Genomic DNA, 24,230 nt, shown 5'->3' on the forward strand with positions numbered 1-24,230 from the left:
TGTTCTTCACAGAAAGGCCCAAAGAGCGTTACTTTCTTGGTAAAGAAATATTTATTAAACACCAATGGTGTTCAATGTTGGATTGATATTTAAATACATATATTTTTACCAAGAAAGTAACGTTCTTCTGAAGTTTATACAGTTTTTTGAAGCATGTAATAAATCCATCCAAGGGTGCCTGTGCAACAGTAGATACCTTTGGGCTTTTTTTATCTGACTTTATACAATCCCAACATTCCCCAAGCAGACCTAGCACTAGCCTACCCCAAGCAATCATTTCACAACCTTCGCGGAGACAGATCTACTCTCCATAAGAACTCATCAAAGGTTACAGATACCATCTCTTATGGTCAACCACAACCTCACCAGATGTACAGTATTCAACCATATTCCTTCTGTTTTTTGTTTAATAAGGGCTCTCCTGCCTTCCTTCTTTTTCCTTTTTCTTTTGATCTTCCTGACTGTCTTTATTTCCTCACTCCAAGAACTACAAAAGAATAGATTGGTTGGAATTAGTCTTTACTTGTTAGGATCAACATTGGTTTTTATAAGACATCACTGTTCTCAAAAATGACTATGCATAAATAAATCTTGCATAGATTTTAGCACCTCAACTATACATTGATCTTTCTTCACAGCCTTCAAAGACCAACATCTGAAGTCTTAGAAAGGAAATCCTTTCCCATGGCAGTTCAAGCTGTTTCTACTGATGAGTTAGCAGCATTTGCAGACTCATATAAACAGAGGCCCCGGAGGGCCGACAGTCGGGGCCCTTGCTCAGGACCAAGGTTTGAGCGATCTGAGTCAAGAGGAAGATCAGTCTACCAGGACAGCTCAACCGAAGACTACTATGGAAAACGAAACTATGGAAGGGAGCTCTTTTCAGACAATGAACGAGGCTGGTCATTCAGCCCTTCTAGGATACGAGCCCCAGAGGACAAGCATCTTCCCAAAAGGATATCTAGAATGGGACAGAGTTACGATGACGCTTACCTTAGCAGTATTCTAGAACGGAAGTCAAGGGGTATCGAGGAAACCAGCATCACCCCACGGCAAAATTCAAGCCGCAGCTACGGTCGATCTCCAACAATCAAGACTGGAGAAGGAAAGGACCATAACAAAGTTGAGGAAGAAGACTCGCTTCCTCCCTACAGCGAAAGAGAGCTTGCCAGGGCTCTCCCGTTTCGTTCAAGAGAACATTCCTATCTCAGCGCCTCCGACAAGAGGAAGAAAAAGGAGCAGCCCAGTAAAACAGTGAGAAAAGCCTTCTTTTTTTACATGAATGGGTCACAGGCCAAATGGGGTTGGAGGGCGTTGTCAAAAATTTAAGGAAAAGAGTGGGGAGGATGTGTGTGTGTGGACATTCTTATATGATATATTGTGCCATTTCGGAGATGTTTGTGGACCATAAACATTGAAAATGCATGCTGTATAAAAGCAGCTCTTCAATATCGTTCTACCACCTTTCGAAAAGGGACGTGTTCTTGTCCACTTTTTTTCGGGTATGTCAATAAAACAAGTAACACGGGAAAAACATGGGCTGTTCGGACAATTCTCCACGAAATGGACATTGGGTATTTTAAATAATGTCTCTTTTTTTTTACATTCTGTACATTTGGACTCCAGATGTAATTGTCTTGTGAAGGCATGGTGAAAAATTGGGAAAATTTTGTCTGAGTCTAATTTCTTTGTAAAGAAATAAAAAAAACAAAAAAACAAAATTCAGTCTGGGAGTTTCGGGCAGTTCCACTCTTTAAGGGTGATCTTGTGGTTATTATCTTGATATTATGAAACTTAGATTGAATTGTAGTAGAAACTTATAACCTGCATCGTCTTTAAATTATTAAAAAAAAAAAAAAAAAAAAGCTGCAACAGAAGACTTTTAAATTTTCTTGACCAGACATTATTTTTGGTGTCAATAATAAAAAAAAAAAAAAAAAAATATATTATACATGACCAAAACATGTTCAAAAATGAAATTGTTTGTGTTGCTGCTGCATATTATTTTTGTTCCCAAATTACTTTATATGAAATTGTAAGTGTGGCAGCTTTTTACATGTCGAAAATTAAACTTTTTGAAAAATATTAAATGTATTCACTTGGAACAAGAAAAAAAAAAAAATTGAAAACAAGATGGTTGGTTTCCTTTATTGTTGGATCATTAGTTATTTCTCTTCTCTCTTTTTTATAGTTGTGTTGTTTTTACACAAAGAATGAGGGAAAACAGCCAATGGGGCAAATCAATATTTCACCGCCACAATTAAAGAGAAATAAAATGCGTAATCCCAACCATCCAGTATATAACTCCCCCACCTATTCATATTTCATCTTGTGTGTTCTTTCATCCTTGTCATGAGTCACACATTTGACATCAATCACCATAGCCTGCCCTTATGAAAGAGATCTCATTAGTGTTACCCGTTTGTTTTATAAAAAAAATTGAACGTGGGTTGTACATCGTGTCTTGCCGCAGCTTATGATGCCCTGTGTGTAGTTTGAATGTATTGATGACAAAAAAGGCGCCATTTTTTTTTTTAAAGTATAGACAGGGGATTTTTAATTCAAAGTCCTCGAGGTCAGGGAGAGTTTTATCATTTTGTTTTGTTTTTTTTTTTCCATTTTTGTCATGTTCACATCTTACTGTTTATTATTTTTCGCAGGGTGATTTCCCAAACAGAATGTCCCTCGTTGTCTGACATCGTGAAAGACTTAAGGAAGATTCTCATTGGAGGAGGCACTGAGGCAGTCCTGGTTTACGAATGACAGAGCCATGAGCCACTGTGCTCCAAGGATTCCCTTCTTGACGTGGAAGACCTTTAACTAGCCTATTTACCACTGGACAGGAGACCATGTGCCTTGGGCCTTAAGTTGGAGCACTGGTCTCCTGCAGGGTATACAACCCAGAGTCTAATGGACCTCAAACAAAAAAAAAAAATAATAATAATAATCTGGAGGGATAGCAGGGCATCACAAGTTGCTGTGATTTTTAGGTTCTGGAAGGACTAGCCTTAGAATATTTTAACAAACATTTTCTCCTAGATAAATTGATAGGGGTGATCGATGCCTCCATGCTCCAACATTCCTTATGTCTCACACTCAGTGTTATTTTTGTACCATTAAGACCTCTTTGTGCCTCTCATTCACACTGTCCCAAAGAAGGACCAGTGGTGTCTTTTTGTATGCAGTGGGCAGAATTCATGGACATAGCTTTCACATTGGAAATACAATTCATATTAATATTTGTAATATTAGAAATGGGTTTTTTTTTTTTTGCAAATTTTTATTTTATTTTGTTTGACCAACAAAATTGATTTTAAAAATGGCACTGGCCCAAAACAGCAAGCAAAAGATTCGTAAAGCCCAATTAAACTCTCAGTTAACAGCAGCTAAATACTTTCCAGGTGCATCAAAAGAAAAGATGCGTCTTAAGCCGACCATTGATGGTTCCAATCTCGATTCGAACCATGTACAAGGGGGTGCTGATAAGTATTGAGCCTTACCCAGATAAAACTGAGCTAGGAAGCTGTAACTGGCACACTATTCTACATATTTCCCCAGGAAGTCAGTGCACTTGCGACATCTGTCCTGCAGCTTCTTAAAGTGGTTGTAAACCCTTACAGACCACTTTGTGCTACAGGTACGCCTATAATAAGGCTTACCTGTAGCTACCCAGGATATGTGCAGGTTTAGGAGATATCCCCTGTATTTGCGCACTGACACAAACTGAAGCAATGGCACGTATGTGCCGTTGCTTCAGTGAGTGTGCCATTACCGCGCACATGCGCGGGAGTGACGTCGTCGCGGCTCCAGCCAATCACAGCGCCAGAGCCGCGATACCAGGAAGTATCCCCCGGGAGTGATGTTGACCGCCAGAGGGGTGTACGGGCACCACAACGAGGGCTTCGATCTCAGGTGAGCTATGCATACTAGCTCATTATGCCGTTGTCTTGCAGGTGATAGTTTTTTTTTTTAAAGTGGGTTTTCAACCACTTTAAGTCCCTGCAAATAAAATTCTTCCGACTGCTCATGTAACCACCCATTTGCAGCATTAGTTGCCTCCAGAACACTGCCAAATCATTGTCCCTTTAGGTGTTTTTTGAGATTGGGGAACAGATGATAGTCAGAAGGAGCCAGGACAGACAAATAGGGTGGATGGGGCATCACTTGAATGCCTAAGGAGGTACCAGTTTTGCCATTGTTTCACCTACAGTGTGTGACAAGGTGTTGTCATGCAACAGGATGAAACCTTTCGAGAGCTTTCCTCGACATCTTTCCTTGATATTTTGCCTCAACTTTGTCAATAAAGCACAGTAATATGTTGCATTGATGGTTGAACCCTTTTGGAGGTAGTCCACCAGCAGAACTCCCTTCTTATCCCAGAAAACTGTTGCCATTTGCTTCTGCACTGACCTTTGCACACGGAACTTCTTTGGCCTGGAGGAACCACTCTGCCTCCATTCCTCAGACTGTTCCTTTGTCTCAGGATCATAACAGTAGAGCCATGTCTCATCACCAGTTACCAGTTTGTCCAGAAAATCTGACTAATTTCTTGCAAAATTTTCTAAAACAGCCACCGATGTCTCCACGCGTTTTCCTCTTTTGTTCGGGTGTAAAAAGTTTTGGGATCCACTTTGCTGCAAGCTTTCTCATTTCCAAGTCGTTGTGGATAATGGCAACAACTCTCTCACGTGATATTCCCAGATATGTGGCAATACTTTTGGCTGATATTCGGCGGTCCTCCATGATCATATCATGGATGGCTTTCACATTTGCAGGCACAGAGACAGAAACAGGCCTTCCACTGGGTTTCTCACTTTTAACACTGAAATGGCCAGTTTTGAAATTGACAACCCAACGTTTAACTGTTGCATATGAAGGGCCACTGACACCCAAAGTTTGTGACATTTCATCATGGATCTGCTTCGCACCTTTCCCTTGGAGAAACAGGAACTTGATTATGATCCTATGCTCTTCCACTTTGAATTTTTCTGGAGGTGCTGCCATGTTCATTTTGGACCTGAAAAAGAAAGATAAGTTGAAATCATAGGTAGTTGATTTTTTGCACCATTGAATATAGACAAATTGGCCAGTACACCCTGCAATTTACAGCTTCCTAGCTCAATTTTTTTTCTGGGTAAGGCTCAATATTTATCAGCACCCCCTCGTATGGGCAGGCTGAATGTACCCAAGTTGATCAATTCTAAATTATTGCTCAGAAGGAAATATTAATCTAGAATATAGGTACCCACATGCTAAATATTGTGAAAAGAAGATTGATTGTAGTGGGGCTACAGGATTTTCTGTCACAAGACATTACAAGGTTTGGTTAAAAACAAATACATTTTATTATGTACAAAATACATTATAAAAATCCATGAGGCCAAAATAAATACATATAGATCCCTTGTGATGGTTTCTACACCCCTACCATTGGGGTCACCTCTACCAGGGAAGCTACTCCAGAGCGGATGCATTAGTGTAGGCCACCAGGCTCAATGTGTTTTGCGGTTACCCACATCTTCAGGAGAATAGAGAGGGAATGAAGCACCCAAGGTCAGGCACAGCCAGTCAACAGCCACAAAGGGGCGTCAAAGAAGAAATCCATGGGCGAGCATGGGAGCAGATATAGCCAGGCCACTGTAACTTCTCTGTGTGCTCAGCGTGATGATAATTGAAAGCAAGGAATTGGTTCTAATTTTGAGGCAGTGGGATAAATAGACCTTAGATGGATATATATATATATATATATACAGTATCTCACAAAAGTGAGTACACCCCTCACATTTTTTGTAAATATTTTGTTCCATCTTTTCATGTGACAACACTGAAGAAATGACACTTGGCTACAATGTAAAGTCGTGAGTGAACAGCTTGTATAATGGTGTAAATTTGCTGTCCCCTCAAAATAACTCAACACACAGCCATTAATGTCTAAACCGCTGGCAACAAAAGTGAGTACACCCCTAAGTGAAAATGTCCAAATTGGGCCCAAAGTGTCAATATTTTGTGTGGCCACCATTATTTTCCAGCACTGCCTTAACCCTCTTGGGCATGGAGGTCACCAGAGCTTCACAGGTTACCACTGGAGTCCTCTTCCACTCCTCCATGATGACATCATAGAGCTGGTGGATGTTAGAGATCTTGCGCTCCTCCACCTTCCGTTTAAGGATGCCCCACCAATGCTCAATAGGGTTTAGGTCTGGAGACATGCTTGGCCAGTCCATCACCTTTGCCCTCAGCTTCTTTAGCAAGGCAGTGGCCGTCCTGGAGGTGTGTTTGGGGTCATTATCATGATGGAATACTGCCCTGCAGCCCAGTCTCCAAAGGAAGGTGATCATGCTCCCTCCCCATTCACACCTGAGACCTTGTAACACTAACGAGTCACATGACACCGGGGAGGGAAAATGGCTAATTGGCCCCAATTTGGACATTTTCATGTAGGGGTGTACTCACTTTTGTTGCCAGCGGTTTAGACATTAATGGCTGTGTGTTGAGTTATTTTGAGGGAACAGCAAATTTACACTGTTATACAAGCTGTACACTCACTACTTTACATTGTAGCAAAGTGTCATTTCTTCAGTGTTGTCACATGAAAAGATATAATAAAATATATACAAAAATGTGAGGGGTGTACTCACTTTTGTGAGATACTGTATGTTAGGTTCAACAGTGAGGCATACTCAAGAAACTCTGAGGCCATAGTTTCCCCGAAAATAAGACCTAGCGTGATTGTCAGTGATGGCTGCAATATAAGCCCTACCCCCCAAATAAGCCCTAGTTACAGTCCTTGTAGGGCTTATTTTCGGGGAAACAGGGCAGGGCTTATTTGGGGGTAGGTCTTATATTGCAGCCATCACCGACAATCACGCTAGTTCTTATTTTCGGGGAAACGGTATATATGCATGCAAAGTGCTTAAATCGGAAGTTCCACTTTTGGGTGGAACTCCGCTTTAACTGAACAAGCTGAAGTTGGAAGCTGATTGGCTACCATGCACAGGTGCACCAGAGTCTGCACTCAGTTTTAGTAAATAAACCCCTCGCTGTCTGTGTGGAAGCTTTAATCTGTCTGCAGAGGTCTGACACGCCCCTCACTGACACAGACCATTCAGCAAAGCTCACACATGGAGCTGATTGCAGAGCTATACGTCAACAGGGAGGGTGTCAGATCTCTGCAGAGAGACTGCTGTTTCTACACTGGGAGCAAGGGTCATTCTCTGCACAATGCTGACAAGAGGATAGGCTTTTCTATACAAGATGTGGCTACTTCCTAAATTCAACAAACTGTTTGGCCAGCGACTGACCAGCAGTTTTTGGCCCATGGTGCAGCGACTCTGTCCCCTTCCTGCTCTCCTTCTTCCCCCATCCCAGGTACTCTCTGCTCTCTGGGCGATTCGGTCTGGACAGCGCCTGCTCCACTGACTCTGGGTTCCCGAACTGGGCTGCAGGGAAGAGCCAGAGCAGCACGGTTGGGGTTGGCTGGGGGAGGAGAGCCTCCGGTAGGGTGCGGAGTCAGCCTCTGCTCAGATATGACATACACCATCCATGCCGGGGGGGGGGGGGGGGTTGGGGGTAGGGCTAGCCTGCGCTCTGTCTTTCCCCTCATCCCACACTCAGTAGGACTCCAGTGGGGACTTTTTACTCCTCTTCACCTGGAAGTCTTTAAGCATGTCTGCAGCCTTTTTATAGAGCATCAGAGTGGCTGGGGGGGTCAATTGCCCCCTGGCCCAGTCTGCTCCTAAGTTTGGCCCCTTTCACATGAGGCAAAATCCGATTTGCTCAGCAGATCTGTCCACTGATCCTCTGCTTAGCTTAGCAGGTGGATGACAGGTCCATGTCCACTCAGTTTATACAATGGAAACAGACAGAGCCTGCTCTATGTGTGGCCGGATGTAAACGGACCAACTGCCCTCCCAATCTACTTAGACAGAGGGGGACAGATACCCTTCCGTATTTTTTTAGCGGATTGGAGGTAGGTGCGTGTAAACAGACACAAGTCTGTTTACACCTGCCGATCCACGTGGACCATCCAATCAGGATCGGTATACGTGGACCATCCGATCAGGATCGGTATACGTGGACCATCCGATCAGGATCGGTATACGTGGACCATCCGATCAGGATCGGTATACGTGGACCATCCGATCAGGATCGGTATACGTGGACCATCCGATCAGGATCGGTATACGTGGACCATCCGATCAGGATCGGTATACGTGGGCCATCCGATCAGGATCGGTATATGCGGACCGTCCGATCAGGATCGGTATACGTGGACCATCCGATCAGGATCGGTATACGTGGACCATCCGATCAGGATCGGTATACGTGGGCCATCCGATCAGGTCCATCTGAAAAAACTGACAAGCGGACCTGATCACAGTCTAAGGGTCCTAAGATTTTGCACAGCTGTTAGTTTTGGTGCACCTGGAAAGTATTTAGCCATTTTAAACTGAACCTTCAGTTGGGCTTTAAATGAAGGAATTTTAAAATCATACCGAAAATAATATTCGTTTTTTTTTTTTTTTTTTTTTTGACTGTTTTCAAAAGCATGTCCCATTTTTTTTAACTTTGTTGCAAATGTTTCAAGTTACGAAAAATACATTTCTAATTATTTCTTTTCTGTCACCTTGTCTGTGAATCTTGCTCATTTCTATTGTTTACATGGAAATGGTGCTACTCATGTGCCCCCCTGATTTTGTTGTTTTGGGTTTTTTGGGTTTTTTTGTTCAAAAAATATTATTGCTTTACCCATCATGTATCAAGTTTTGCATCATTTCTGATACTCACAAAAGTCATGAGAATGTTTAAAAAAAATGAATTATTTCTCTCTGGATTTACTTTAAAACATGAGTAGAGGGTTTTTTTTTTTTGTTTTGTATCTGTTTCCGAATGCGCTCTGATTACACTGAATTTGTTTTCATACATTTGATTGGCTGCTGAAAAATGAAAAATGGACAACAAACTGAACAAGTTTTATTATGACTTTAGTTTGAATGTACTGTGTTAATTTCTTTCATTTTTTTATGTTAGATATTTAGTTTGGTAATTTTTATTGTAGTGTTTTTTGGGATTATAATGCATATATATTAAAAAGCTGCAGTTGTGTTTTTTTTTTCTTTTAAGATTTTGACTTTTAAGTTTACATTTCTGATTTTTTTTATCTATCAGAAGAGATATATTCCCACTTTAATGTAAGTTATATCTCACAGTTGCATGAAGTTCATCATATTGCATTACACAGTGATTTTTTTTCACATTCCTCATTCATTAATTGCTGTTATACATGGATAGATGCTACGAGGAAAGGCCGCCTCATCAACCCCGGCCATGATTAAAGTGACCTCATCAACCCCAGCCATGATTAAAGTAAAACTTTGGGCAAAATCAAAAATGACATATATGATGCACAATGTCACTAGGATTAACACAGCAGTTTTTTGTTTTTATCTCCCTGTAACGTCATTTTATAACCTGTTGATCCTGCCAGTATGTCTGTTATGTTTCCACTTTCCATACAGGCCAAGCTGTCCAGCAAAATTGACAGTTATAGGGGTTGGGGCAAACTGCCAGGAGTGCTTACAAAGGTCAGCTGTTAATCATATGGCCCCTTTCAGACGAAGCAGAATCCGTCCAAGCGGATCCGCCTGCTCAGCGGGGGGGGGGGGGATCTCTCCGCTGATCCTCGCTGAGCTGGCTAAAAACAGGTCTGTGTCCGCTCCGCTATGCAAAGCAGACACGGACACAGCCCACTGTTCTCTATGGGGTGGTCTGATGGAAACTGACTGCCTGTCCATTTCCATCTGACTGTCACCGGACGGATGTCAAACGTATCCCCATCCGTCTGTTTTTAGTGGATAGGGTTGGATCGGATGCCGGCGGGTGACAGAGAGCAATGGGTGGTCTGATCGGGTATGCCTGAAAAACAGACAGGCGGATCTGATTGGTCTGCTGGTGTGAAAGGGGGGAGATTCACTAAAACTGGAGTAGTTAGAATCTGGTGCAGCTGTGCATGGTAGCCAATCAGCTTCTAACTTCAGCTTGTTCAATTAAGCTTTGACAATAAAACCTGGAAGCTGATTGGCTACCATGCACAGCTAGACCAGAATTTGCACTCTTCAGTTTTAGTTTATCTCCCCCTATGTCTTAAAGCAGAACTAAACCCTTCTATTTTTTTACAGCCAAGAAAGTTGCCATCTTGGCCTCTGTTTGATCTGCATTTGCCGTGGCACTGCCCATGTGATCAGTTATGACACCAGCCATTTGATGGCTTGACGGTTGAGTTGAGAGCACTTGTGACAGTTATCAATCACAGCATGCCTTGACTGTAATTGTTCTACGAAACAGTTAAATGATTTTACTTTGCTTTAACCTGGCCGTACACCAATAGATTTTTTTCTCCTGCAAGCTTAAAGCCCAACTCCGGGCAAAAAAACGTTTTCCCATGCAGTGGGGCTGTGCAGGGGATTGGAGAAAGCTTATACACACCTGATTCTCCGCTCCACCGGCAAATGGTGCTCTCCCAGGATCCAGCGGTGGACTGTTCCCGACTTCCTCATGTCCAGAGCTAGGTATATGGATGTGATTACATCAGGAACAGTCCACAACACAAAACCACTAGATTGTGGTTGGGCAAGAGACACAGGGATCTGTCTTGTGCAGGGAGGATCGGAGGATCCTTAGGTAAGTATTTCCCTGTTCTCCAATCCCTTAGACCAGTGGTCTCCAAACTGTGGCCCGAGGGCCACATGCAGCCCTTTGCTTTTATCCAGCCCTTGGGGCACTATTTTTTCCACTGATACCAACACTGATACCAATGGGGCATAATTCTTCACACTGACATCAATGAAATGGGCACAATTCCTCCCAATATCACCCCTGATGGGGCACAATTCCTCTCGCTGACACCAACAATGGGGCCCAATGGCATCAGTAATGGGGTGCAATTCCTCTCATTGACACCAATGATGGGGCAAAATGACTCTCATTGACACCAATGATGGGGTGCAATTCCTCTCATTGACACCAATGATGGGGCACAATAACTCTTATTGACACCAATAATGGGGTGCAATTCCTCCCAATGGAGCCTGATGACATCAGTAATGGGGTGCAATTCCTCTCATTGACACCAATGATGGGGCACAATTACTCCCATTGACACCAAAGATGGGGTGCAATTCCTCCCAATGACACCAACAATGGGGCTCAATGGCATCAGTAATGGGGTGCAATTCCTCTCATTGACACCAATGATGGGGAAAAATTACTCTCAAGATGAGGCAAAATTACTCTTATTGACACCAATGATGGGGAAAAATTACTCTCATTGACACCAATGATGGGGCACAATTACTCCCATTGACACCAAAGATGGGGTGCAATTCCTCCCAATGACACCAACAATGGGGCTCAATGGCATCAGTAATGGGGTGCAATTCCTTTCATTGACACCAATGATGGGGAAAAATTACTCTCAAGATGAGGCAAAATTACTCTTATTGACACCAATGATGGGGAGTAATTACTCTCACTGAAACAAACGATGGGGCATTATTTTTTTCCCACTGACATCAGGACCTTTTCTACTCCCAATGGCCACAGTCTTACCCCCCTCTAAAGTCTTCAGGACAGTAAACTGGCCCTTTGTTTAGAAAGTTTGGAGACCCCTGCCTTAGACAAAGACTAGCAGTTAACCCATACAGTGTTGGCACAGCCCCATTTTTTTTTGCCTGGATTTGGGCTTTAACAAAAGAAATCTAACAGATTCCTCCATCCATGCTAACAGTGCAGATGAATGAATCTTCCCTGCTTGGCTATTGAATTTTTTTCAGCCGGTGGTTTTCAGCATACCAGTACAGTGCCTGTCGTAGATGGGGTGCAGTCACTGTTTGGCCAATCATTTCCCAACAGGCTCCTTCACCAAAAGTCAATCGAACAGTGGACTTTCATTGAACGGAGCGGTGCTGGCAGATCCATGTTGGCTGGCAGGCAAGCTATTCTTGCAAAAGAGACTCCATATTATCTTTCCGGTAATAAAAGCGTGTTACCTGCCTGCCAGCAATGCTTCTTCTGAGTGGCGTATGTGCAGCTCAGGGTACATTCTCAGCAGTGGCCACTGGTGGTATATTTTTTGGTCAGGTCAGGGGGCGCTGTGCCCCCCGAGCCCGCCCTTTTTTGAAGCCTATTAGAGCCTCGGGCTCTACTCGTGTGCTTAAAAAAAAAAAAACATTGGAATCCATGCGTCTGGCGCCCTGTATGTAGATTAGGGGGCCGGACTCATGGATAGGGTGGGCGATGCCCATGCGCCTTACATTACAGGCCGCCACTGATTCTCAGCATGCCTTGGTGCCAAGATGAATTACCTTCAGTGTGCATGAACGGGGGTTGCTTCCCTGACTGGCCAATCAAGATTGCCAGAAAAGGCCAAACTATAGAAGAACGGGCAAGGATAGAAGCACCAGCAAAAGAAAAGCCCACGACATTAGATGGCAGGTAAGTAGAGAAGAGTTTAGTTCCACTTTAAAGCCGTGTTCCACCCTGAAAAAAAAGTTTTTTTTTAAAAAAGTCAGCAGCTACAAATACTGTAGCTGCTGACTTTGAATAAGGACACTTACCTGTCCAGGGAGCCCGCGATGTCGCCCCCTCCCCCCCCCCCCAGGCCAAACGGTCGATGGGATCAGGTGCAGGCGCCGCCATAGTAGCTAAGGGAAACTGGAAGTGGAGCCTTCAAGCTTCACCGCCAGTTTCCTACTGCGCATGTGCATGGCACTTTCTGAATGGCCCAGTCGTCTTCTGGGACACACACAGGTCCCAGAAGGCAGCGGGGGGGGGGGGAGGGCAGAGTCAGAAGAGGACATGGGATGGAAGTTCACCTGTTTCCCACTAAGGTAAGTGAAAAAAAAAAATATATATATATATATATACAAAAACGAGCGGTGGAGGGGTGGTCTTTCCTTTAAGAAAAAAGTTCAAAAGTTGGGTGGAACTCCGCTTTAATGCTATTGACAAAATACATCACGTGTGTCATTTTTATTTTTTGCCCATAGTTACACTTTAAAGACGCAATCTGCATTTGTTTTCTTTTTTCTAGGATACTTTCTCTTTATTTTCACCCGGTTATCCAGCCAGTGAGTCTGTTATTTTTCAACTTCCTTTAAGATACCAAGCTGTCCAGCAAAAAATGGCAGTTAAAGTGTTAAGACAAACCATTTACCACTAGCAGGGGTGCTTACAATGAAACAGTGTTTATTCATTTATTTAAAACCTTAAAAAAAAAAAAAAAAAAAAAAAACAGTTGATGTAACTTCCTAAAAAGTGTTATATGGAGGTCAGCTTTAATTTGTTAGTCAACTCCATCGGAAATCTATTAGTCCGTCTAACACTCCCCTGTTCCCAGATTGACAAAGCTGCCGCCCAAAGGTGTCAATATTGCCCCTACGTTCAAAATGAAGGCACCCTAAGACAGGAAATGTGTTACTGGCCAGATCACAAGGTGAAATTAAAGGAAAAAAACGAATGCAATCATCACATTGAAGAATTGGTAAGCTGCAGTATATTAAATTGATGTTTTTGGGTTTAATATCGCATTAGTTAATCAAATCCCTCCCCCCCCCCCCAGTTTAAAGGACAATTCACACTACAAACATGGAAGTAGAGATCGCAGATCCTAGGAACTAAAAAATAGAAGAAGCTTAAAGTATAACTAAAGGCAAAACTTTTTTTTTTAGTTTTGGATAGAGTGGAGAGGAATTAGAGCCCCCCGTTAAGGAGATTCACCCTCCTTATTTGTCTTGTTTACCATTATCATTGAACGTGAAAGTAAAAAAGAAAACCCCAAATTTTGGGTTGTCCCCAGAAAAGTAATATATGGGAAATCTTCCAATGGGGACACTAGTTCTGGTGAGCTGGGGTGGTGTCCCCAAGAAATTCCTTTAATTTGCGGAGATTTCCTCTCACTTCCTGTTTGGCTTAGGGACAGGAAGTGAAGGGAAATCTCCGCAATGGGACAGAGATGGCGGAAAAAAAATCTGACAGGGGTTATAACCCTCCCTTACTCTATCCAAAATGAAAAAAAAAACTTTTGCCCATAGTTCTACTTTAAGGCCTTATTCACATGGGCAACGTGAGGGTAAAATAAGTATTGAACATGTCACCATTTTTCTAGGTAAATATATTTCTAAAGGTGCTATTGACATGAAATGTTCACCACGTGTTGGTAACAACCAATGCAATCCATTCATACAAAGAAACCAAAACAAATTGGTTCAGAAACTAACTTATATGTAATAAAATGGAATGACACAGGGGAAAAAAGTATTGAATACATGAAGAAAGGGAGGTAGAAAAAGGCATAGAAATCCAGAACACCAGCTGAAATCTATCAGTAATTAGAAAGCAAACCTGCCCCTTGTCAGAGCAAATAAATATCAGCTGGTTAAGTCTCAACTGATGGCCTATTAAAAGGTGTCTCATCACCAAGGTGTCACACAAGAAACATCTCATGATGGGTAAAAGCAAAGAGCTCTCGCAAGACCTTCGCAACCTTATTGTTGCAAAACATACTGATGGCATAGGTTATGGAGGGTTTTCTAAACTTCTGAAAGTTCCAGTGAGCACTATTGGGGCCATAATCCGGAAGTGGAAAGAGCATCATTTCATCATAAACCGGCCACGACCAGGTGCTCCTTGCAAGATTTCTGACAGAGGAGTGAAAAGAATTATCAGAAGAGTTGTCCAAGAGCCGAGGACCTCTTGTGGAGGGCTTCAGAAAGACCTGGAATTAGCAGGTATAATTGTTTCACAGAAAACAATAATTAATGAACTCAACCGCCATGGCCTGTTTGCACGCTCACCACGTTAGACTCCATTGCTGAAGAAAAAGCATGTTGAAGCTCCTTTAAAGTTTGCTGCACAACATTTAGACAAGCCTGTGAAATACTGGGAGAATACAGTCTGGTCAGATGAGACCAAAATTGAACTCTTTGGATGCCATAATACACAACATGTTTGGAGGTCAAATGGCACATCACCCCAAAAACACCCCCCATACCAACAGTGAAGTTTGGAGGTGGGAACATCATGGTGCGGGACTGTTTTTCAGCATACGGTGCTGGCAAACTTCATGTCATTGAATTGATGTGTGTGAGCACTGCTCTAGATCAGTCTCCCATCTCCACCTCCACTAACACAGAGACCAGGTGCTGGACCCATCCATCACGGATTCCAATGAGCAAAAAAGAATTCTGGTTGGCCGCATGTCCGGTAAAATCACCTTTATCTCATCAAGTCCATAAAAACATGTCCAAAAACAAATTTTTCAGCATGCGGTACTGGCAAACTTCATGTCTTTGAAGGAAGGATGAATGGAAAAATGTACCAAGACATTCTTGATAAAAATCTTCTGCCATCTACCAGGCTGTTGAAGATGAACCAAGGTCGGACATTTCAGGAAGACAATGATCCCAAACACAAAGCCAAGGAAACTCTCAACTGGTTTCCAAGAAAGAAAAAAAAAACTGCTAGATCGGCCCAGCCGATTACCTGACTTGTATCCAATAGAAAATCTATGGAAAGAACTAAAGATCAGAGTTCATAGAAGAGGCCCACAGAACCTTCAAGATTTGAAGACTGTGTGGAAGAATGAGCCAAAATCACACCTGACTAGTTTCTCCATACAGGTGGCATCTTGAAGATTTTATTACCAACAATTTTGTACCAAGTATTAAATACATTTCAGTTAGCCCCAACAGTGCTCACTGGAACATTCAGAAGTTTAGAAAACCCTCCGTAACCTATGCCATCAGTATGTTTTGCAACAATAAGGTTGTGAAGGTCTTGCGAGAGCTCTTTGCTTTTACCCATCATGAGATGTTTCTTGTGTGACACCTTGGTGATGAGACACCTTTTTATAGGGCATCAGTTGAGACTGAACCAGCTGATATTAATTTGCACTGACAAGGGGCAGGATTGCTTTCTAATTACTGATAGATTTCAGCTGGTGCCTTGGCTTTCCATGCCTTTTTGCACCTACCATTCTTCATGTGTTCAATACGTTTTTCCTGTGTTATTACATTTTATTAGCAAAATCCAGTAAAGGAAGCCGACACTCCGAATCCTTTGAAAATTATTTATTGGTACAGGTTAAGAGTACAAGGGGGGTTAATGCGTTTCGGCAAACCGCCTTGGTTACAGCTCCATTTTATTACACATAACTTCATTTCTGTTTGTATTTGTTTTGGTTTCTTTGTGTCTATGGATTGTGTGGGTTGTTACCGACATGTGGTGAACATTTCATGGCAATAGTACCTTTAGAAATATATTTACCTAGAAAAAACGGTGACGTCTTTAGTATTTATTTTACCTGCTGTATATGCATTTGCAGGACACTTGTAAATGCATGTTATGATTTTATATGGTATAAATCGATTTACTAAAACTGGAGCACACAGAATCTGGTGCAGCTGTGAATGGTAGCCAATCAGCTTCTAACTTCAGCTTGTTCAATTAAGCTTTGACAATGATTGGTTACTATACAGAGCTGTGCCAGATTTTGCACTTTCCAGTTTTAGTAAATCTCCCCCAGTACCATGCCTTTACCTTCATTCAGTTAATTTTTAATTTTTTTTTAGAATTAATAGAAATCTGTGAGTCCAGGGGCAGATTCCATATTCTGAATGCATGTAAATGCATACAAACACATGCAAAGGCATGCACATACATGAGGGTGGAGGGAAAAGTATAACACAAAAAAAAAAAAACAATAACTCCCAGATCGATTTCTCCTGCATTTAAGGGCCCCATTCACACCAGCAGCTGTGCACTACCGCAGCCACCGATACACGCTGTGAAGGGAGCGGTGCCGATGCGTCATTCATCTTTATTGAAAAATCATACAGTGACATTTCATTCATCTTTATACACCACAGCGGGTTACAGTGTCCTCCTGAATAAAGAAAAAAAAGTAAGGGGGCCCGTGTGAATGAGGACTTGAAGATTTTTAAACAAACAGAAAAGAGGAGCAGTGCCGTTCTAATGCCCCGTACACACGGTCGGATTTTCCGATGGAAAATGTCCGATCGGAGCGTGTTGTCGGAAATTCCGACCGTGTGTGGGCTCCATCGGACATTTTCCATCGGATTTTCCGACACACAAAGTTGGAGAGCAGGAGATAAAATTTTCCGACAACAAAATCCGTTGTCGGAAATTCCGATCGTGTGTACACAAATCCGACGGACAAAGTGCCACGCATGCTCAGAATAAATAAAGAGATGAACGCTATTGGCCACTGCCCCGTTTATAGTCCCGACGTACATGTTTTACGTCACCGCGTTTAAAACGATCGGATTTTCCAACAACTTTGTGTGACCGTGTGTATGCAAGACAAGTTTGAGCCAACATCCGTCGGAAAAAATCCTAGGATTTTGTTGTCGGAATGTCCGAACAAAGTCCGACCGTGTGTACGGGGCATAAGTGTAGCATAGAAGCGTTATTTGGAAACAACAAAATCTAATGGAAATAAAAGCGCTCAATAAATAATAATAATAAAAGTGATCTAGTCATGTAACATCGCTGCAACAAGCCGGTCCCAGGTGGATACCGAAAGGAGCTCCTGGCAGTGCTGACAGCTCCCAGCACTTCCTGGTAGGTCCGGGTTCCCTGGGGAGGAGGAAGTGATGGCAGAACAGGAAGCGGTGGGTGTGGCATGCGTTCGGAGCATGCATGCTCCTTCATCAGGCCATGAGGTATAAAAACAACTTCTCAGGCTGAGAACATTATCCTCAAGTACAAAAAAAAAACTGTTGATCCTTCCAGAATTCCAGTGTCCTTGTCACTTCCTGTGGGCTGAATTGATATCTCAAAGAGTGTTATCACTTTTCCCAGCTGACTTCTTTGAACTACAAAAGCGTGCCTCACTATTTATTGGAGATAAGGAGGTAAGGGTTAGGTCCTATTCACACTGGTATAGGATTATATGTGTTAAAGCTTAATTCTAGGAATTAAGCAAATTTGCAAAAGGTGCAGGCACACTATGAGTTAAGTCCAATTAGGTGCATGTCACCTCCGGGACTTATCTCTATCTCTTATATGTGACAGGTTTATGGCACTCCTGGAGGACACTTTCCAGCTGTGTGAGGAGAGAAGCACACACAGCAGCTATGCCCTCCCTCCTCTCTGCTGCCCACTCGCAGAAGCCTTTTTATTTTCTGAATGAGCTCACACAATACAAAGGCTTCTGTGAATGGGCAGAAGGAGGGGAGGAATGCAGTAGCAGTTTCAGCAACTCTGCTCTTGAAGGAACTGAGACCACGATGAGCAGCATTGGAGCTCCAGAAGGTTTATTCCTGGAGCACAATAAACCTGTCAGATGTGAATAATAGAAATAAGTCTAGGAGGTGGTAGGCACCTCGTTAGACTTAACTCATATTATGCCTGCAGTTTCAAAGAACACTTCTAAACAGATATAAATGCATGTAGTGATTTATTTGGTATGATGCACAATGGGTGTTTAGGCACCTGCTAGGTCCGGGTCCCCTGGGGAGGCGGAAGTGATGTCAGAGCAGGAAGAGGTGGGCATGGCACGCGTTTGGAGCATGCATGCTCCTTTATCAGGCCATGAGTTATAAATACCACTTCCAAGATGGCCCCATCAGGCTGGGAACATTATGTTCAAGTACAAAATAAAATCTGTTGATCCTTCCAGAATTCCCGTGTTCTTGCCACTTCCTGTTTGCTGAATTGATATCTCAAAGAGTGTTATCACTTTTCCCAGCTGACTTCCCAGCATGCCTCACTATTTATTGGTGATAAGGAGGGTTATGTCCCATTGACACTGGCTTAGGATATTATGTGTTAAAGCTGAATTCCAGAAATCCAGCAACTTTGCAAAAGGTGCAGGCACACACTGAGTTAAGTCCAATTACATGCATGTCACCTCCGGGACTTATTTCTATTACTTACAGTATCTCACAAAAGTGAGTACACCCCTCACATTTTTGTAAATATTTTATTCTATCTTTTCATGTGACAACACTGAAGAAATGACACTTTGCTACAATGTAAAGTAGTGAGTGTACAGCTTGTATAACAGTGTAAATTTGCTGTCCCCTCAAAATAACTCAACACACAGCCATTAATGTCTAAACCGCTGGCAACAGAAGTGAGTACACCCCTCAGTGAAAATGTCCAAATTGGGCCCAAATGTCAATATTTTGTGTGGCCACCATTATTTTCCAGCACTGCCTTAACCCTCTTGGGCATGGAGTTCACCAGAGCTTCACAGGCTGCCACTGGAGTCCTCTTCCACTCCTCCATGACGACATCACAGAGCTGGTGGATGTTAGAGACCTTGCGCTCCTCCACCTTCGGTTTGAGGATGACCCACAGATGATCAATAGGGTTTAGGTCTGGAGACATGCTTGGCCAGTCCACCACCTTTACCCTCAGCTTCTTTAGCAAGGCAGTGGTCGTCTTGGAGGTGTGTTTCCATCACTTCTACCTCCTCAGGGGACCCAGACTTACCAGGAAGTGCTGGGAGCCACCGGCACTGCCAGGAGCTCCTTTCGGTATCCACCGCAGCATGACTTGACCGGCTTGTTGCAGCGGTGTTACATAACTCGATGAGCGCTTTTACCTCCATTACATTGTGAATTGGCATTTTGTTTCCAAATAAATAAAGCTTTGATGCTACACTTAGAACGGTGCTGCTCTTCTTTTCATTTTGTACCTTATGCAGAGTCCCTTCTAGCTCTTCAGCCACCGAGTCAAACATACTGACGCCATTTGGACTTTTCTTTTTTGCTCACTTATTGTTGACTGACCACCTACCTACCTCTCACCTACCTCTCCTGGAAGTCTACTCCACACGGACCTGGTTGGACAGCCCGTGTGAAAGGGGCCTACAAAGCCTGGTACACACGATCGGATTTTCGGCAGGGGATTGTGTGATGACAGAGTGTTGTACTAAAATCTGACCATTAGTACGCTCCTTTTGATAATTGTTGTCCAACTTTCCGCCAACAAATGTTGGATGGCAGGCTAGTAAATTTTCAGCGGACACCGGTCTGTTGTCAGATTTTCGTATCGTGTGTACACAGCTCCATCTCACAATAGTCAAAAGTACAAACACGCATGCCCGGAATCAATGCTCACCAAACACAACATTAGCAGAAGGGGCCCAAAGGGTGGCGCTCATGAGTTGAAACTCCTCGTAGTACATCACTACGTTCGTGTTTGTTGGCCGACAATTGTGTGCCGTTAGTATGCAAGACAAGATCCTGGCACACGCCCTTCGGACAAAAGTCTGATGTTCAGTTGGCCAACAATCTGATCGTGTGTACGAGGTTTTAGGCTCCATTCACACCTAGGCATTTTTTAGCGCATTTTCAGCTTTGCAGAAACACACTACAGTTCATATAACATGGTCTCCTATGGATGTAGTTCACATCTGTGCATTTTATGGAAAGGGCCGGGGACCTTTTTTCTAGTTTTTGGTTCCGTAGACTTCAATTGATCAAAAACATATCCTGAAAAACGCAAAATGCACCTGGAATATGCAAACTGCAACCTGCATAGGTGTGAACCAGGCCTTAAAGGGGTTGTAAAGGCAGAAGGTTTTTTTTTTATCTTAATGCACTCTATGCATTAGGATAAAAAACCTGCGTGCAGCAGCCCCCCTAATACTTACCTGAGCCCCCTCTAGATCCAGCAATGTTGCAGAAGAGACTCGGCTGTCCGGGACTCTCCTTCCTGATTGGCTGGGACACAGCCGTCGGCTCCCACTGCTGTCAGTCAAAGTCAGTGAGCCAGTGAGGAGAGCGAGGGGGCGGGGCCTAGCTGGGGCTCCGTGTCTGAATGGACACATGGAGCTGTGGCTCGGGTGCCCCATAGAAAGCTGCTTGCTGTGGGGGGCACTCAACAGGAGGGAGGGGCCAGGAGCGCCGGCGAGGGACCCTGAGAAGAGGAGGAGCCGGGCTGCTCTGTGCAAATCCACTGCAACAGAGCAGGTAAGTAAAACATGTTTGTTATTTTTTAAGCAAAAAAAAAATGAGACTTTAGTATCACTTTAAGCTGAATGTCAGGCAGATTTGAAGACACACATTAATGCATTTCTATATTCAGTAATAGAGGCTTACTTAAAAAAAAAAAATGCAAGCACCTAAATTTCCCCCATAACAGCTGCTTGCAGTCCTTGTACAGCAGAGCTCGGATTGGCAGAGGGAAAAGCAGCATCATTTACTAAGTCAGTTGTGTTGTAGTGCTCATGTCAACAAGGTGCATGCTGACAGGAGCAGAGAGCAGAAAGAAGAGCGATTCAGTCTGCTGCTTGTCTACTGGGGAAGGGACAAAACCTGTACATGTTACTGAACTTCAGCAGAGAAAAATCAGGTTTCCTGCCCTGCCAGACGGGGCGGTGGTTTGTTTTTATTTTTGGCAAAGCTGTGTAAACCTCAGAACTGGATGGACAGGAATACAAATCTCTTGGCAGGTAAAACATCTCCCATATATGTTTTGTTCTGTTTGTTCCGGAGTTCAGCTTCCCTAAGAGACATTTTATTATACACACCCATGTAAAATGTATACCTAGCTTTATATTTTAAACACCTTACCTAAAATACCCCAAATGTTAAAAAAGTTTAGAATGTCAATACATGACCAGCTATGAAAAATATATATATAAATTTTTTCTTAAAGTGGTATTAAACCCAATAGCGAACATTTATTATATTGCAGCTTATTAATTCTTAGATGCAGGGCCGGTGCTACCACTAGGCAAACTAGGCAGCCGCCTAGGGCGCCCGGCCATTGGTGTTCCTACTCTCTTCTCTCTGCAGCAAGCAACTAAATCTCAGCATCAGCAGACAGGAGGCGTAGGACTGTGTCTGTGTCCTGACACCCGAATGAATGGAAGCAAGCAAACATTCATTGACGGGCGCTGGTGAGGCTGCATTTGATGGGTGCTGGAGAGGCTGCATTGATGAGCGCTGGTGAGGCTGTATTGATGGGCGCTGGTGAGGCTGTATTGATGGGCGCTGGTGAGGCTGTATTGATGGGCGCTGGTGAGGCTGTATTGATGGGCGCTGGTGAGGCTGCATTGATGAGCGCTGGTGAGGCTGTATTGATGAGCGCTGGTGAGGCTGTATTGATGGGCGCTGGTGAGGCTGCATTTGATGGGCGCTGGTGAGGCTGTATTAATGGGCGCTGGTGAGGCTGCATTGATGGGCGCTGGTGAGGCTGTATTGATGGGCGCTGGTGAGGCTGTATTGATGGGCGCTGATGAGGCTGCATTTGATGGGCGCTGGTGAGGCTGTATTGACGGGCGCTGGTGAGGCTGCATTTGATGGGCACTGGTGAGGCTGTATTGATGGGCGCTGGTGAGGCTGCATTGATGGGCGCTGGTGAGGCTGCATTGATGGGCGCTGATGAGGCTGTATTGATGGGCGCTGGTGAGGCTGTATTGATGGGCGCTGGTGAGGCTGCATTGATGGGCGCTGATGAGGCTGTATTGATGGGCGCTGGTGAGGCTGTATTGATGGGCACTGGTGAGGCTGTACTGATGGGCGCTGGTGAGGCTGTATTGATGGGCCCTGGTGAGGCTGTATTGATGGGCGCTGGTGAGGCTGTATTGATGGGCGCTGGTGAGGCTGTATTGATGGGCGCTGGTGAGGCTGTACTGATGGGCGCTGGTGAGGCTGTATTGATGGGCCCTGGTGAGGCTGTATTGATGGGCGCTGGTGAGGCTGTATTGATGGGCGCTGGTGAGGCTGTATTGACGGGCGCTGGTGAGGCTGTATTGAAGGGTGCTGGTGAGGCTGTATTGATGGGCGCTGGTGAAGCTGCATTTGATGGACGTTTCATTAAAAAAGGTAGGGTATACATGGATAGGGCAAAGGGGGTGGAGTCAGGGGTGGAGCCAAAGGGGGGGGCAGAAAAATGAGGTTTTGCCTAGGCCAGTGATGGAGAACCTTGGCACCCCAGATATTTTGGAACTACATTTCCCATGATGCTCATGCACTCTGCATTGTGGTTGAGCATCATGGGAAATGTAGTTCTAAAACATCTAGGGTGCCAAGGTTCTCCATCACTGATCTAGGGTGTGAAAAATCCTTCCACCAGCCCTGCTTAGATGTGATGACTGCATTTGTTTTCTTTTTTTTAGGCTTTCTTTCTTCTCGTTTCATCTGGTGATCCAGCCATTAAGTCTGTTTGTTTTCCACAAGCACAAGCTCTCCTGCACATTATATCAGGGATGAGTCAAAACGTTTAAATACTGACTGGGGCGCTTACAAAGATCAGCTTTATTTTTTTTATTTTTTTTTATGCAAAACCTTTACACCCATAAGAATAAAAAAACACTTTGCTGTAATTGATTATATAGTGTGGAGTTTGGCTTCAGTTTATTAGTGTAATTAAATCTGCTAGTCCATCTAACACTCCCCTCCCCCCCCAGACTGACAATGCTGCTGCCCCCCTGTGCTCCTTCATCCAGACTGGGGGGGGGGGGGGGGGGGGCTCTAATACAGATGTAATACAGGTGGCCAAATCACCAGGTGAAGACAGGGGGGAAGCCAAGGAGAAAACTAATGCAGCCACCGCATCTAATAATTGGTAAAGATGCAATATATTTTATTTTTGGGTTTAATACTGCTGGAAGTGTTGATGGCGCCCTATTGGTGTTTATTCAAGTTGTGACAGATATAAGACTATAAAATAATGACTCACCAGACACAATAACATTCTGCTTATTATATTTAATGCTGAAGTTGTTTTAATGGAGATTATTGTCCCAGTTTTTTTTATGATCTCTCTTTATGAGAACATTTTCCATCGTGCATACTTACTGGATTTTACAAGGAAAACAATTGCAGAGTGCGAGTTCCTGCTTCCCATCTCACACAATAAACGCATAGAATATCTCAAATAAAATATATTGCAACTTCCCAGTCCCCAGATGTGATGGCTGCATTCGTTTTCTTTTTTTTTTTTCAGGCTGAGAACATTATCTTTAAGCACAAAAACAAAAAACAAAAAAAACAGTTGATCCTTCCAGAATTCTCGTGTCCTTGTCACTTCCTGTGTGCTCAACCGATATCTCATAGATACCAGTGATGGTGAACCTCGGCACCCCAGATGTTTTGGAACTACATTTCCCATGATGCTCAACTACACTGCAGAGTGCAGGAGCATCATGGGAAATGTAGTTCCAAAACATCTGGGGTGCCAAGGTTCTCCAT

General features: G+C 43.6%; 1 protein-coding gene across 6 annotated transcripts in view; it reads left to right on the forward strand.

The window, feature by feature from the left end:
- Positions 1 to 24,230, forward strand: part of ILDR2 (immunoglobulin like domain containing receptor 2) — a 446,131-nt gene that overhangs the window by 416,196 nt on the left and 5,705 nt on the right. For 3 of the 6 annotated variants that reach the window (XM_073617373.1, XM_073617376.1, XM_073617377.1), the window contains one exon: positions 639 to 2,604. In XM_073617373.1, coding sequence (XP_073473474.1) covers positions 639 to 1,329 — 691 coding nt within the window. In that variant the 3' untranslated portion in view covers positions 1,330 to 2,604. Of the gene's footprint in view, positions 1 to 638; positions 2,605 to 2,660; positions 5,840 to 9,168; positions 9,192 to 24,230 lie in introns of those variants that run through there. The other 3 variants (XM_073617378.1, XM_073617375.1, XM_073617374.1) reach the window with 2 other exon arrangements.

The sequence above is a fragment of the Aquarana catesbeiana genome, linkage group LG02, assembly GCF_042186555.1.
Source record: "Aquarana catesbeiana isolate 2022-GZ linkage group LG02, ASM4218655v1, whole genome shotgun sequence".
Lineage (NCBI taxonomy): Eukaryota > Metazoa > Chordata > Amphibia > Anura > Ranidae > Aquarana > Aquarana catesbeiana.